The sequence below is a fragment of the Dasypus novemcinctus genome, chromosome 7 (genome assembly GCF_030445035.2).
Source record: "Dasypus novemcinctus isolate mDasNov1 chromosome 7, mDasNov1.1.hap2, whole genome shotgun sequence".
NCBI lineage: Eukaryota > Metazoa > Chordata > Mammalia > Cingulata > Dasypodidae > Dasypus > Dasypus novemcinctus.
In genome coordinates this window covers 125,861,473-125,879,612 of record NC_080679.1, presented here as the reverse complement: position 1 = coordinate 125,879,612, position 18,140 = coordinate 125,861,473, and the positions used below count along the sequence as shown (strand labels likewise).

The following is an 18,140-nucleotide window of genomic DNA, read 5'->3' as shown; positions in this document are numbered from 1 at the left end:
TATTTGGCTATTTTATTGGCTTCATTTTTGAAGAAGTTTTGGATCACAGAAGGGTTACAAGTGGGGTAGGGGAGGCTCATTGGTGTGGGGTGTCAGTGAAGGGGATACATGGGAGGAAGTTCACCTGGACATACATATAAGGTATATAAACGTGTTCAAATGTTCATGGGCATTGTCACAGTGGGTAGAGATTCACACATTAACTGAAGGAATATTAAATTCCCATCATGGGGGCTCTGCCACATTCTCTAATGGATCAGCAAAAATCACCCAAGTACAGAGGCAAGGACTGACTAGTGAAGGTGAATGGTCCACTGAGAGGCCCCTGATATTGACAACTATGCATTGAACCTTTACTCTTGAAATTGAAACTTAGCCTAGTATTATAGAGTACCTAAGAGTTACTTCCAGAAAGCTTTCTTGCTCCTCAAAATGTGGCCTTTCTCTAAGCCAAACTCAGCACATAAATGCAGTAACTTCGCCCCAGCATGGGATAGGATTCTTGGGGATGAGCCTCCCTGGCACCAAGGGATTATTACCAAGTACCATCTAGCAATGGAAATGGAAAAAGACCCCGAATAAAAGGAGGACAAGGTAAAGACAAGTGAGTTTTTATGGCTAAGAGTTGAGAGTGAGTTGGGAGGTCATCCCAGAGTTAACACTTCTGCACATCTCAGCAGGATCTCATAGACTGCCCAAGTAGATACCACCCCACACAGTAGGGCTCCTGAGAGCTCTGGAGACACCCAAGTCCTACGGTCAGGGCAGATAGCTCTGGAGTTTGGCACCTTGCCAGTGGGCCCTACTTTGGAGTTTGTGTTCCTGAGAGTGACAGAGTTGGACTCAGTTATAGCTTCCCTACACATGGCTCATTTGTCCCTTCTATTTGAACCTATAGTTGGTGCTGGAGTCGGTAGAGATTTAAATCTTTGGGCTGTCCATGTGCCAGCTGGGCCCTGAGCCTCAGTGGAGTTCCAACACCTACTCTCCAATTTATTGGGCTTACCCAGGACAACTAACAAGGAGGTGAAGATGAACAACCGCCATACTAAGGAAACAAGACAGCCTACAACTGCAAGCAAAAGAGTGCCTTCCATTAGCTGTATGGGATTGAAGTCCCCTCTCAATTAGAGGTGGAACGGCCATCACCATCCCAAAATCCTGAGGAACAGGGAATGAGCTATGGATTAGAGTGAACTTACTGGTATTCTACTATAGACTTATTGTGATTCTAGCAATGGAAGAAATTACAACACTGATGTGGATGCGGTGGTCACTGGAGGCTCTGAGGGCAAGGAGAGGGAAAAACAGGTTTACTATGGGGGGCATTTTTGGGACTTGGGAGCTGTCCTGAAAGGCCATTATATATCTTCCTACAGAATTGTGTGGGAGTGTAAACTACAATGTAAAGTATAATCCATGCTCATTGGCAATGCCCAAAATGTGTTTATCAATTGCAATGAATGTACCACACTAATCAAGGATGTAGTTAATGTGGGAAAATGTGGGAGGTATGGGAAGCGGGACATATGGGAATCCCTGTATTTTTTATGTAACATTTATGTAATCTAAGTATCTTTAAAAAAACAAATATATATATATTTTTAAATTTAAGTGGAGGAAAAATTATCCAACATATTTTATAAAGCCAAAACCACCCTAATATCAAAGTCAGATAGTGAAAATTACAGACCAATCTCTCTAAAGAACATAGATGGAAAAATTCTCAAGAAAATACTTGAAAATAAAATCCAACATATCAAAAGACATACATCAAGACCAAGTGGGATTTATTCCTGGTATGCAAGTGTGGGTCAACATAAGAAAATCAATCAACATAATATACCACACTAACAAACCGAAGGGGGAAAAAACCACGTGATCAACTCAATTGATGCAGAAAATGTATTTGACAAAATCCAGCATTCTTTCTCGATAAAAACAATTTAAAAGACTGGAATGGGAGAAAAATTCCTCAATATGATAAAAGGCATATATGAAAAACCCACAGCCAACATGGTATTCAATGGGGAAAGGTTGAAAGTCTTCCCTCTAACATGGAGAAGTAGACAAGGATATCCACTATACCATTATTATTCAACATTGTGCTGGAAGTTCTAACCAGAACAATTAGACAAGAAAAAATGAAATAAATAAAAGGCATCCAAATAGGAAAAGAGGAAGTAAAACTCTATTTGTGGATGACATGATTCTGTACTTAGAAAATTCTGAAATGTCTGCAACACAGCAACTTGAGTTAATGAGTTGAGCAAATTGGCAGCATACAAAATCAACACATGAAAATCAGTCATGTTTCTGTACACTAGTACTGAACAATCTAAGGAGGAAATCTAGGGAAAAATTCCATTTACAAGAGCAAAAAAAGACTCAAATATCCAGGAATCAATTTAATCAAAGAAGTACAGGACCTACAGAAAACTACAAAACAATGTTAAAAGAAATCAATGAAGATCTAAATAAATGTAAAGACATTCCATGTTCATGGATTGGAAGGCTAAATACTGTGAAGATGTCAATCCTACCCAAACTGATTTATAGATTCAATGCAATACCAATAGTGTACTTTACAGAAAAAGAAAAGGCTACTACCAAACTAATTTTGAAGGCAAAGTGCACCTGAATAGCCAAAAGCATTCTACAAATGAGGAACAATGTGGGAGGAATTTCATTGTCTGACCTTGAAACATACTACAAAGCTACAGTGGCTATAACAACATGGTATTGGCATAAAGACAGACACATCGATCAGTGGGAAAGAATTGAGAGTTCAGAAATAAACCCGCACATCTACAGCCAACTGGTTTTGACAAACCTACCAAAGCCACGTTAATGGGACAAAACAATCTCTTCAAATGGTCCTGGAAGAGGTTGACATCTGTCACCAAAAGTATTAAAGAGGACCCCTATCTCACTTCCTATATAAGAATCAACTCAAAATGGATCAAAGACCTAAATATGAAAGCCAGAACCATAAAACTACTAGAAGAAAATGTAGGGAAACTTCTTTAAGACCTTGTAGGTGGTGGTTTCTTGGACCTTATGCCGAAAGTACGTGTAAGCAAAGAAAAAAGAGATAAATACGACCTCCTCAAAATTAAACACTTTTGCACCTCACAGGACTTGGTCAAAAGGGTGAAAAGGCAGCTGACTCAATGGGAGAAAATATTTGGAAATCACTTATCCAATATATATATATATACAAGTATATAAAGAAATGCCACAACTCAACAACAAAAAGACAAAATGATCCAATTAAAAAATGGAGAAAAGACTTAAATAGATATTTGTTGAAAGATGAAATACAAATGGCAAAAAACCACTTGAAAAAAAATTTAAACTTCATTAGCAATTAGGGAAATGCAAACCAGAGCTACAATGATTCGGGGTACAAGATCACTGCTTTTTTTTTTTTTTTAAGATTTATTTTTTATTTATTTCTCTCCCCTCCACCCCAGTTGTCTGCTCTCTTGTCCATTTGTTGTGTGTTCTTCTGTGTCTGCTTGTATTCTTGTCAGTGGCACTGGGAATCTGTGTCTCTTTTTGTTGCATCATCTTGCTGTGTCAGCTCTCCATGTGTGCAACGCCACACCTGGGCAGGGTGCGCTTTTTTCCACACTGGGCAGCTCTCCTTATGGGGCGCACTCCTTGCACGTGGGGCTCCCCTACACGGGGGACACCCCTGTATGGCATGGCACTCCTTGTGTGCATCAGCACTGCGCGTGGGCCAGCTCATCACACAGGTCAGGAGGCCTGGGTTTGAACCCTTGACCTCCCATGTGGTAGGCGGATGCTCTATCCATTGAGTCAAATCTGCTTCCCAAGATCACTGCTTTTTAAATTAGAAACTTTGTCCTATTTGACTTCTTGAAATTGCATTCAAATTATAACATAGATATAAATTAAAATATTAAGTACTGAATAATTCAATCATCTATTACAAAAATTTAACAATAATGATGAAGGAGAGGAAAAAAGAAAAAATAGCAAGAAGGGAAGTTACATAACTAGGTACCTATTAGGGTCCATACAGAGTGTCATGTACATTCATCTAATCTAACATTAGAGTTAGATAACTCTAACATGTAAATAGCATTATTTCCACTGTACATGTGAGAAAACAGAGGTCCAATGGTCAAATTAGGGAATTCATACCATAGAGCAAATACTTAGTAGATCCAGGATATAATTCTAGTCTTTCCAATTTTAAGGGCTCTGTATGTATTCTTCACTATACTATGCTGCCTCCCTACACCGCAATGCTTCCTGTATCATTTACTCAGTGAACATTTATAGTCTTAAGTCTGACTTCACTATATGCATAAATTATCTGCCTGTGCTAGTCCTATTATATATCACTAGAATCAAAGACCAGAGCTATATAGTTCTTTATAGAATAAGCACAGTCCCACCCAAGGTATACTTGAGGTAGAAAAAAGAAAATTACCTCATGGCTTTTCGAAGTAAAATATGTCAAAAATTCATGTAACAACCAAAAGTTGTAAAGTGCCTTAGAGCTAAACTTAATACCTACTCAATGTATTAAACACCTATCTCCAGATTACTTTCACATGGAGGAAAAAATTAAATAACTGCAAAATAAACTACAAACCCTATAAACACTGAAGTTTGTCATAAACAAATCAAAGGAAGCATCAAAAGGAAATGCCTGCATTTGAGAAAAATATTTGACATAACACTGCTAATTCCTTCTATATTATAGCTGTTGCTTTTCTTTGTGGGAACTAAACAAACTGTTACATTAAAAATTATGTGTAGAATTCAAAAGTTGAATGGAAAAATAAGTCATAAAACCAATTTCTAGGAAAACTATTTAAGGGGATGACATAAGATTATACTGAATTCCCAAAGAAGAAAAAAGAGTTTCGGGATAATATTTTCAAATGGCAGTAATTATGCTTTATGTGTACATGCAGTGCATGTAGACAGGCAGTCCAATTTTGTTCATTTTAAACATTTGGAAGTATTATTTTAAATTTAATTCTTGAAGAGTATTTAATAACAAGGGCAAAGACTCAAACACAGTGGGGGAAGCATATGTGGCTCAAGCAGTTGAGTGTCTACCTCCCACATAGGAGGTCCTGGGTTCAATTCCTGGTGTCTCCTGAAAAAAACAAAAACAAACCAAGCAAAGCAAATAGTAAAACCAATTCAGGGAAGGCAATGTGTCTCAGTGGTTGAGCGCCAGCTTCCCAATATGAAGTCCCAGGTTCAATCCCTGGTTCCCAGTACTTCAAAATGTAACAAAACAAAACAAAACAAAACAGCCAACTCAATGGATGGTGACTTTCATACAAAACCAAATGTATTACACACAGAGGAACTATCTAATATGAGTTGGGAATAACATTCTAAATGTGTACAAAGGTTGAGAAACAATTTTTTCCTGACAGTATTAGTCATATACTTATGTGAAAACAACAACTATTATCTCTTTCTGTAGTCTTCAGAACTTCCCCCAATGAATTCTGAAAGCCTGTTTATAAATTCTAGTAGGGGAACAGAGCTATGCCATATATCCTTTCCCAAAGATCAGGTTACCTCTATCTGAGAAGGGCATGCTATTCAACTTCAGGAGGGTAAACTCAGTGAAAAAGGGAGAACATAAACCTCAGGCCAACCAGATAGTTTTATTTATTTATTTATTTTTAAATCAAATCAATAATAGCAATCAGTGGCCTAGAAAGCCTGCCATTATATTCAGCACAATACAAAACAGCAATATGAGGGCAAAAATACTGAAATCATTATTAGGTCCCTAAAAAATATGAAATAAGTCATAATGTGTTCTGGTACATTTAACAACCAAGTATTCCATATACACTATGAATATGGTCAGCTAAAATATTATTTTAAAACAGTGTGTGCAATAAATCCAAAAACGTTAAATATGTATTAAGAATCTGGTAAGGAAGAAGTTCTTCTGATAACAACTCAATCCAGCTGAACCAGTGTTAGGTTGTTTCAAAAGTGGCAGAAAAGTTCTGAGATGAAACCTTCTAAAATAACAAACTCATTAGCCCAGCTGTTTGGAGTTCCTTCTTTGGAAAGCAAATGCAATCATATCGCCCTCACCAAATCAAGTTACATCAGATCATTTTAGTTTTACTATTTGCATACACTTATTATTATTAACTGGGACGAGTCCTTCTATTCAGTTCAACTATTTAGCACTATTTGGTTCAACTGAACAATGATTAGGCAATATGGCAAGTAATATTTTAAATGTTTCAATTCACAATTCTGTATTATATAATACAATATATTTTCACATTTTAACACAATCAGGATTTTCAGTGCTTGTCATGATGGAGTAGCTGGTATTGGAATGCCTTCTTCCTGTAAATAACCATAAAAGCTGAACCAAACATACTGAAAAACTATGAGCAGGCATGAGGCAACAATCAACACAGGATTATGATTCTTGAGAGAAGAGAATTATATGAATCAAGTGCCATGTTCATAATTAATGTTTGGCCCTGCTAAGGTGGTTAAGTTGCATGGGGATTGGAGGGGAGATAGATTATTGGAAAGGTGAGAGTCAAAGAGAAGAGGCTCCCAAAGTGTACCAAAAAACTTCCCTCTGGCCCTCATTTACTAGGCTGTGCATACACAGGGTAAGAATCCCAGAGGCCTAAGAAAGAATAGCTGTTGGAAGGCTGCCTGCTAGCATTCAAGTTCTCTCCAGTTCAAACTTCAGTACTATTCAGGGGAAGATAACAATCCAGAGCCTCTACAAAAGGGGTCCACACTGAACTCGAGAGTCATCTGCCATGACCATAGAACCTGTGGTCTCTGTAGCCCTTAGAAGAACCAGTACCTGGGTTTCTATCAGTCAGTTGGCCCTACTTTGGAGTTTGTGTTGCTGAGTGTGATGGAGTTGGACTCAGATATAACCTTTCTACACATGCCTCTTCTGTTACTTTTACCGGACCTGTGGTTGGTGTTGGGGTTGGTGTATACTCAGGAGACCTGAATCTCTGGACTATTCATGTGACAGCCAGGCCCTGAACCTCAGCAGACTTGCAGCTCCTACCCTCTGGTTTACTGGACCTACCCTGGCCAGCTAACAGGGAGGCGAAGATGGTCAACCACCATACCAGGGAGCCAAGAGTGCCTGTAACTGCAAGCAGGAGAAATGCATCCATCATCCATGGGGAATCTAAGCCCCCTCTTGATGTAGAAGGGGACTGGACTTAACCATCCTAGGGTCCACAGGATGGAGGAATAGAGTATGGATTAGAGTGGACTTACTGGTGTTCTGCTGGGGAACTATTCTGATTAGTAATGGAAGAAACTGTAGTACTGATATGGAGAAAGTGGTCACTGTAGCTGCTGATGGTAGGGAGAGGGAAGAAGAGATACAATGTGGGGGCCATTTTCAGGATTTGGAGTTGTCCTGGGTGGTGTTGCAGGGACAGATGTTGGACATTGTGTGTCCTGCCATGGCCCACTGGGTGGACTGGGGGAGAGTGTAGACTACAATGTAGACCACTGTCCATGTGGTGCAGCAGTGCTCCAAAATGTATACACCAGATAGAGTGAATGTGCCACGATGATGGAAGAGGTTGTTGATGTGGGAGGAGTGCAGTGAGGGGGATGCAAGGTATATGGGGACCTCATATTTTTTTAATGTAACATTTAAAAGAAAATAAAGAAGAAGAAGAAAAAAAATAGGGGTCAGAAAACCTTTTCTGCAAAAGGCCCAGAGAGTAAATATTTCTAGGCTCTGAGGGACATACATTCTCTGATGAACCTTTTCTTTAAAAAAAAAAGGAGGGTATTAAAAAAAAATCTTAAAAATTGTAAAAACTGTTCTTAGCTTGCAGGCCATAAAATAATAGGGCACAGGCTAGATTTCGACTGGTGCCATAGATTACTGACTGCTGTGCTACAGTTAATTTACAATGACCAGCACATAATAATAAATAAGTAGATATGTGAGGAAGGAAAAAACAACTAATAATCATGAGACAAGGTAGCTAATAAAAACAGAATTAGGATGGTCTATATTAGTGTTAGTAGAGGAGGGCTTCAAAATAATTCTGATCAACAGATTAAAGACAAGAAGAAAAATAGAGAAAATGGGTAAAAACATGAGTATTTCAAAAAGAAATAGAATCTATAAAAACTGTTGTATAGATCATTCTAGAACTATAAAATACGATATGGAGAATGACTTTAACAGCAAATTGAACATAGAATACAAAAACTGGTTAACTCAAAGACAGACCAAAACTCTTCAAACTGAAATACAGATATAAATTATGAATACAGAAGAGAGCATATACTAGATGTGGGATGCAGTCTAAAAGACCAACATAAATGTAACTGGAGTCCAGGAGAAAGGAAGAGAAAGGGGGAGACAGAAGCAATATTTGAGTCAATAAAGGGTGAGAAGTCTTCAAATTTTAGAAGCATCAACTACAGATTCAAGAAGCTCAGGAAACCCAAAGCAGAAGGCATACACACACATAAAATATATAAAACTTACTAAAAATCAAAGATAAGGGAACAATCTTAAAACAGCCAGGGAAGAAAGGATGTGTTGCCTTTAAGAGAACAATAATAAGAATGAAAGCTGACTTCTCAAAAGACGTGGCATCTTTAAACTACTGAAAATGAAACAAAACTACCAACATAGAATTTTATACAAAGCAAAAATATCTCCAAGGAATTAAGACTGACTAAAGATATCCTAAAACAAACAAAAAGCTGTGAAAATACACAGCAGATTCTATTTCAAGAAATACTAAAGGAAATTCTTCAGGATAAGTTGAAATGATTCCAGATTTAAGAATGCATATGCAATAAAAGAATAGCTCCAGAAAAAAGAGATATATAGGTATTAATAAATACAAAAGACTGCTTATTTTTGACAACAATATCTAATAAATGCGATAATATATGTAAACATAAAATATATAGTAACAGCAAAAATGAAGGAGCAAGGTAAATAGAGTAAACTGTTTTATGGTTTTTGCAATTTTGGGGGGATGGCAGATGTATTAATTAAAGGTAGACTTAGTAAGTCAGAATGCTTTTTTTTTTTTAAGATTTATTTATTTATTTCTCCCCCCTCCCTCCACTGTCTGCTCTCTGTGTCCATTTGCTGTGTGTTCTTCTCTGTCTGCTTGTATTCTCATTAGGCAGCTCTGGGAACTGATCCTGGGACCTTCCGGAGTGGGAGAGAGGTGATCATTCTCTTGCACCACCTCAGCTTCCTGGCCTGCTGCATCTCTTATTATCTCTCCTCTGTGTCTCTTTCTGTTGGTCATCTTGCCGTGCCAGCTCTCCACGTGGGCCAGCACTCCTGTGCGGGGCAGCACTCCTGTGTGGAGCAGCACTCCTGTGTGGAGCAGCACTCCAGTGTGGAGCAGTACTATGCAAAGTCCAGTGCTACATGGGGGCAAGAACTCCATGTGGGCCAGCTTACCACAAAGGCCAGCTTGCCTTCACCAGGAGGCCGTGGGCATCAAACCCTGGACCCTCCCATATGGTAGACGGGAGCCCAATTGCTTGAGCCATATCCACTTCCCCAGAATGCATTTTGTAATTTCTAAGGTAACCACTGAAAGAACGATATTACAACTTAAAGAGAAGAAGTAATAAAGGAGATAAAATGGGAAAATAAATACAGAGCAAAGCACAAGGGTATGAGGAAAATATTTTATACCTTAATCTGGTGGTTCCACAGGTGTACACATGCATAAAAATTCATTAGTTTGTACACTGAAGATTCATGCACTATACCCTATAACATGTATTATAGATATTACGGTTAAACAACCAAATCCATAAATAATTGTCATGGCAGGAACACTAAGTGGGAGATTTTTTCTAAATAGAATCCAACATATCTCTCATCATGAAATGCGTTACAACTATTTTCTAAATTATTTGTTTCCATACTATATACTAGGCACTCAGTAACTGCTATGCTTAAATGAAGTACATGAATAACTACAATTTTCTTTTATTTATTGTATTACTGTCAGGAGAAAAAAATACCTAGTTATCAAAAAAAGTAATTGACATTTGTCTTCTCTTTAGTTTATAAGAACAAACTGGCATGCTTACAATTTCTGTGTATATGCATTTTAAATTAACACTGCCAGGAAACAATCTGGGTTTTGGAAACAGTACATGGCTGAAAATATTATATATTCATATAAAACAACTAGCAGATTGCTGTTTTGTAGAATTTCAAAAGTGATATGCTTCTAAGACAACACTTCTGGGACTAGAGAGTTGATTAAATGGATCATAAGCAACAGAAAAAATAAAGATCAACAATTTCTAAATATATGACATGAGTCAGACAAGCAGGCACTTCACAAATATTATTTAATTCTAGGCGTTCTTTGCAAGGCAGGTATAATTCTCTCAACAAGAGAATCGCAAACACAGAAAGGTAGAACAACTTGTGTTTAACCACAGAGCTAGTTATTCTTCAACATAAATGTTCATAAATTCATCATTGAATAATTGCCTAGTCTTTCAGAATTAAATGTCATTAATAACAAACTTAAGAGAAATGTATTATAAGACCCAAGACTATATACTCATAGAGAAAACAGAACTGAAAAATAAACCAAGAAATTTGATCACCTTAATTGTGTATAACTATAAATCTGACTGATAGAGTTTTCTATGTTCTGTGCTTAATATGATTATAGCTTAGGAAAAACATTTCAATATAGAGAACAAAAAGCTTTAAAGATCTATCACATACTACAGTATTTGAATTTTCAAACAACTAAATGGGCAAACATCAATCATGCCTTTTTGCAATAAAGACAACCACTTTCAAATTAACACACCATGGTAATTAGTAAATTTTCCTTCAGGGTAGAAGTTGTTGAAAATCAGACTGAGAGATGTCAAGGGTAAATAAGGCAAACTGAGCACAAATGCTTGCTCAAGACACACTAAAGGGTATTAACTAAAGAAGAAGGTATAGTAAAACACTTTGCAAAATGATATGTAACTGAACTGAACAGACTTATAGAAGAAAGCTAAAAATAAAGCTAGCAGGGTTAAAGAAGCCCAAATGCAAATTAATTTATCTCCACAGAACTCTAGAAAATGGAGAAAAATTGCTTTTGTAAAAGGGAATCCAGGAAGGACTAAAAAAAATTAAGACCAAATGAAAGCCTGTATAACCAGCAGCCCTCATACCTAACCATCTCTCCACCTTCCCCTTCCCATTGTCAAGCACTACAAGAACCAGAGATTTACTCTCTGAAGAAAATGAACCAGATTCTAGACTCAGGGACATCAGGTATAAGTGAATGATGATCATTATACTAAAAACAGGGAAGGTCTACAGTAATAACTGAACATCTACAAACTGAACAGTTGAGACTCTCCAGTCCCTTTCTTACACTTGACTCAAAGAAAACCAGCAGTTTGGTTCTACAAATACAACGCAGCTGACTGGGGGAGGATTTCTCTCTAGGGAAAATAAATATTTAACTAACCAATTATTATTACATAACTGTGCTTATTGGGAAGATAAAAGAGAAATACTTGTGTTGGGGGGCAGGGGCAGCAATATAAGAGAGCTAAATTCTCATATTCCGAAGTCAATATATATCATCAAAAAACAAAGCACACAAACCCAGAAATAATATCAACAGGTTTCTTTGAACCACATTACTATATGAGAAGAAAAAACTAAATAAGTGGAATGAGATTACATTGAAGGAATAATGAGCAGAGGGCTGCTAATTTTTGTCGTAAAGCTTGTAGAGCTGTTTGTTTTTTAAAAGTATGTATATGAATAAACCAATAAATGTAAAAAAAACTTGAACGAATCTAAGTGACACTGTATGTAAAGGATATTTTATAGAAATTAACATATCAAATATAAGTAGGGTTATAACAAAATAATCCTTAAAATGTTGAAAATAAGAGGTCCTGCCATGCCTTCTTTAAGAATTAGGATTGTTCATAATTAGTACTTAGTTTACAAACACACACACACACAGTCCTTGCTCTACTACTGACTTGGCAGTTGACCTAACAACTCTAACCCTGTGTTCTCATTTGTAAAATAAGGGCGATGAGATAGTAACTGGGGGAAAAAATTCTGAAAGTTCTATCCCAAAAATGATTCCAGATTGATGTCCAGTAAATGAAGTTTCAGTTAACTAAATTCATCATCCTTATACTTCACATCTCAATCTGTACCCGCCTGCTGCTCCTACCTTTATATTTGCTTGCACTACTGATTTGGGTAACTAATGTTTGAAAAGATGAAAAAAAAACTTCATCCAAACAAAGTAGTCACCATTTCAAGTTCTAATCTAATAGCATAGGTATCCCTTGAATTTCACTTCATTAAAAAAAAAAAAAAATCTGCAAGCCTAACCACAGGATATCAACATCTTTCAAGAACAACTGCAGTACTGGTATCATTTTTTAAAATTATTTATTTGGTTCATAAATATGTAACAAAGAAAACTTTAAAACAGCTTTAGTATTTTTAAGAATTTTATATCAAAAAAGCCAACTGAGGGAAAATGTAATAAAGGTAAAAATTTTTTAAATTTCTCTAATCATAAACGTTACCCTTTTCTTTAAATGCTGCATCCTATAAAACTGAGCATCATACAGTTGAGTATATTATTTGTCATCATAAGTATTTCGCATATACTCTTTCAATTACTCCACATGGACTTGTGTCTGCCACACAAATACAATAAATATATGTAAATAAAATAAAAATATGCATACATATTTTTTAAGTACACCATACCCAGACAAACAATTCAAATAATACAAAGGGCAGATAGTAAGAATTAAACCTCCCTCTCATCTCTGACTTCTAATATGGTAGCTACCCTTCAAGTAGCAAGGGGGACAGCTCTAGGAGGTATTCCTAGGTATACATGAGAGCAGAACACAAGTATAGTTATATGAAGGGGTCTGGGCAAAATTGTGTCTCCACCAAGGGTCATACTTGGCAGACTATATTTTTAAAAATCCATAACAATATTTCCAATTCTACATGACCTTCTAGAACCTTGCCACTTCCCAACAAGAGACAGTCTGTCTTCCTTCCCTTAACACGGAGTGGTTTTTAGTGACAACGATGAAAAATAGAATATGATAGAAGTGACATTATGGGACTTTCAAGGCCAGATCAGAAAAGGCAAAATGGCTGCAGCCTGGTTCCTCATTCTAAAAATGCTCAATCTTGGAATTCAGCCACTGTATTTTAAGGGAGCCCAGGATATACAGAGAGGTCACATATAGTCCTTCTAGTTTATAACTCCAGCTAAGGGCTCAGATAATAGCCAGATGAGAGAATAAGTCTAAAAACCATTTTAGCCCCTACTCTTTGAATCTTCTAACTGAGGCTTGAGACACAATGGGTGACCAGAGATAAGCCATCCCTATCTGAATCCCTTTACTCACTGAATTCCCGAGCTATTTAATAATGGTTGTTTTAAGCCACTAAGTTTTGAGGTAATTTCTTTGTTTTATTTATTTTTTATTTTTTGTCTTTATTTTTTAAATATTACATTAAAAAAATGACATCCCATATACCCTCCACCTCCCACCCCACTCCTCCCCCCATAACAACAACCTCCTCCATCATCATGAGACATTCATTGCATTTGGTGAATACATCTCTAAGCACCACTGCACCTCATGGTCAACGGTCCACATCATAGCCCATGAGGTAATTTCTTATGTAGGCACAGAAATTTGAACAGGCTAGTTCTCCTCAATCCTTCTCTGTCATGTAGGCTACTGTTAAAGAACTATGCCAAAGTCAAAGTACAGGCAAAAATTAGGGAAAAAATCCTCACAGGTTGAGGAAATCAATCCATGTAGTCCAATATAAACATTTTTAAGCATTTAATGGAAACGTTTTTTGTAAATTAACTGTGAATTCAGGGCATGAGAAGACAACATGCTCCATAGGCTGGCAACAGCAAAATAAATGGCTGTGTCAAAGCCACAGTAAAAACAGGACTTGAAGCTCAAGCAACACTAATGGTTTATCTCATCCCAACATCCAAAACAGAGAAACATAAGATCTATGAAGTTATTTCAACTCTTCAATAACATCAAATTCCTTCAGAAAAATATAAACTACTTTGATGGGATGATTACCAAATGGGAAAAAAAGACTTTGGTAACGATCACTGTTTCACCTGTGGTTCAGAAAGCTTTTAGGGAAAGCAATGGCTACAATAGCTAACTTTACAAATCACTGGTTGGTAATCACAGGAAATTAAGGGGTCATACACAAGGTGAGATGCTGGTAAGATCATTTTATGAACTAGTAGCTGCCCACAATGGGGATTCCTAAGACTTAATGGAACTTTTTGGACACAAAAGAACATTTATCAGAGTTCTAAAATCTCTACTAGCTTGCAGGCTGCCACATACCACTGTATAGGCAGTGTCTGCACAACCAGGAGAGTCATTCACACAGACAGAAATATGCACAGAAGTACAAAGCAACTCTGTGAGGATGAATGACTTGAGTCCAAATACCCAGAAGAACATCCAAAATGACATTTTTTATAAATATTGATCCTCTTAGATATATTGATAATCAGAGATAACAGGGAATGTTCCTAGTACCACACTACTTATCATTCTAATAATATGCTCATTTCTACTGGAAACTGACATTTAAATATATAAAAGTTGTTCATTGGTCTTTCTAAAAGAATAATTAGATAGTGCAGAGATCACTACACAGAAAAATACAGCATATTATTATCACCTAAAGTGCCCAATGGAAAATTATGCTACATGGGCAATATAACAAACTCTTTTACAATATATTGCAACAAATACAGATCTATAAGGTAAAATAAAACTAAATATAATTATTAATATTAAATTAAAACAATAACAAAAGTTTTTTTTTTTAAGATTCTAACGAGGGAGTCATATAATAAGAAAAAGGGCTTATTTTCCTATATCAATTCTCTAATACATAGGAGTTTCTATAAATCAGAAATTTTTATGAAGCAGAATTCCCTTAATTTCATATTTTTTCTCCTTGGCAACCTTTATTCCAACTATCTATTAGTAGATGATAGAATACAGAAGAAATTTAAATTTTTACTTTTTGGAAAAGCATATTGAATTCACTGGGTACATCAGATAATACCCTCAAAGGTATTTTTATGGATCCAATTTTCACTCCTTGCAGTTCTTTTTCCAATGTGAAATGACTTGGAATTCATGGTAAAAATGATAAATAAGTAATCCTCTATACAGCAATACCTCCAGAAAATTTTAAGTTTGACAAACAGGAATATAAAGATTAATATATTACTTAAAGATTTGAAGTACAGGTCCCAGAGTAATACAGCAGAAAACAGATGAGATGTCATCCTGGAGACTTAGAAATGAGGAATTCCAATTTGAATATGAATACATATTAGATAATATTATTTACTATGCTAAATTTTTGGGTGTGATAATACTACTACGGCAATTTAGGAGATCCTTAGGAGAAACACATGGAAGTATTTAGGGATGAAGTCTGTCACATACTTTCAGAAGGTTCAAAAAAAAATACACACATGGAGATGAAAAATAAAGCAAATGTGCAAAATGTTAATAGGCCAATCTAGGGGAAGGGTAGAGAAGTATTCATTGAATCAGTCATGTCCATCCAGACATGTACCAGAATTCCAGAATGCTCACAGCAATATTATTCATAAGATAGTAAAGGGTAAACAATCTAAAACTATAACAAGGTAAACCGGATAAGTAAATTGTGGTATTCAAGCAATGGAGTTAATATACAGCAATGAATAAGAACCAATTACTATAAGAAAACATATGGGTAAAACTCACAAATAATGCTGAGCAGATGAAGCCAGACAAAACAAATTGGATTCCATTTATATGAAATTCAAAATCAGGAAAATCTAATCTATGGAGATGGTTACCTCAGGAGTAGGCAGTGACTAGAAGGATATGAGAGAGGCTTCAGAGGTGTTGATAACATTCTATTTTCCTGGGAGGTTGACAGATAGGTGCATGCACTTTCTGCACATTTACGATTTTTATGCTTTTATGTATGCACATTATACTTAAACAAAAAAGTTTAATTAAAAAAATAACTAAACCAAATCATATTACTCAATGTATTCTATGAGCTTCCCTCCCACAGAGTTAAATCCAAACCCCTAATCACGACCAATAAAGTTTTAAATAATGGAGCTGACACCTAATTCAGTCTCCTTTCCTACCCCTCTAGTTCCCATCTTCTACTGTACCTACGTGTCTTCTATGCATTCCTCAAATACCCAATCACGGCTTTTGCTATTACCTCTCATTCTCTTCAAGTCACTCTCAAGTGTCCCTTATGGGAAGACCTGCTTTGACCATATCTATATAAAGTAATACCCTCCTCTTACCATGTTTTACTCATGTGTACAGCACATGACAGGATAGATTTTACAAAAGTATTTATAATAGCTTCTCACCATCTAGAATTGATCAGGACTCATGCTTGCTGTTTCTCAGCATCTTTGAAAATACCACGGTAACACATATTATATATAGTAAGCATTTACCTTGTTTAGCAAAATTTTTATTCATAGACAGAACAAGTAATGTATAAAATATTTAGTAGAATAAATTACTTTTCAAGCACATTTAAGCTCATTTATTTAAAAAACCATCCACATACTATTGATTTACTCCACTAATCATAATACATTACTGGTCTGTCAGAAGTGCCCACTAGGTAACACGTTTTAAAGAATCAAGTTTAAAGAGAATATGTACTTGACAGTTATAAACTTACATTAAAAAGACTTTCTTAATTGAGCAAGTAGGGCTTTCAAACTGGATGACAATTTAAACATTACAGTTTAAAAATATAACTAAATTCACATTCATAATAAGAGATTTTTTTTTTAAAAAGGAAATATATAAAATACTTACATTAACTTTGAAAGCTTGTACAGTATTATCTAGAAGAAGGATATTGCAAACCACCTCTGTATGCTGTCTGTCTCGGGCCAACTCTGATGCTCGTACATTGTAGGTTCTGCCAGCAGGCAAACGGAAACGTGAGGTCATTACTGTCCACACGAGGTCTAAGTTTTAAAAATAAAAAAAATAAAAAAGCAATAAATAAAAGAACAGTGGAAAACATGGTGTGGATTAAAAACCAAAGCTATTACATATTTTTTCTATTAAAACTAGGTAGAAAACAGGAATAAAATTTGAAATACCAGGATAAACTGGGGGTATAAAATGGATACCATGAATATTTCATCATCTAAATTCAACTTACGAATGTCTTGAAGCTTTATTTTGAATTGTTCCAGTGAGAAGACTTAATAAACAAGCACTTTTTACAGAAGTCAAATTCCAATTCAAAATATGTAAACTTAGGAGTAGCCAACAAAGGGGAAGGGGAAGTGTATGAAACCTCAAGAAGTTATACTTATTTAAAAACAGTGGAGAATGGCAATAGGAACTAAGGGTAACTTTGGAAGATCCTTCCCTTTTTAAAAACTTATGATTCTGGGGGAGCATGAGAACTTTCCTTTTAAAAAAAAAAATAAAACAATGCCCTTCATTTCCAGCGTCCTTAAATTCAACTTAATTCTGATAGTGTTATTCTTAATAAAACAAAAACAAAATAGAAGACTTAAATCTACCAATTTTTGCTTTGCAATTTTTAACCTAGAGGAAATGATTATTTTTGAGAGGTAGTCTCATTATTTTGTTGTTTTTTAATTAGAAAAGTTGTATGTTTACAGAAAAATCACACAGAAAATAGAGAATCCCATATAACCCCAGCACACACACAGATTTCCCTATTAATAATATTTTGCTATAGTGTGGCCTTGTTACAGTTGATGAAACAACATTATTATACTTGCACTATTAACTACAGACCTTAGTTTACATTAGGGTTCACTGTGTTGCACAATCCCAAGATTTACTTAAAAATTTTTTATATTAGTGATATTTATGCCCATTTTAACCACAAATATATAACTCAGTGGAGTGAATGACATTCACAATTTTGTGATACTGTCAACACTATCCATTACCAAACCTTTATCATCACCCCAAATAGAAACCCTGCAACC

General features: G+C 35.9%; 1 protein-coding gene across 1 annotated transcript in view; it reads right to left on the bottom strand.

The window, feature by feature from the left end:
* The window catches only part of PTPN4 (protein tyrosine phosphatase non-receptor type 4), a 251,341-nt gene that overhangs the window by 158,841 nt on the left and 74,360 nt on the right, over nt 1-18,140 (bottom strand). Inside the window, exon 2 of the mRNA XM_058301151.2 lies at nt 16,978-17,132. Within this exon, the coding sequence (XP_058157134.1) occupies nt 16,978-17,115 (138 nt within the window). The 5' untranslated portion in view covers nt 17,116-17,132. The remainder of the gene's footprint in view (nt 1-16,977; nt 17,133-18,140) is intronic.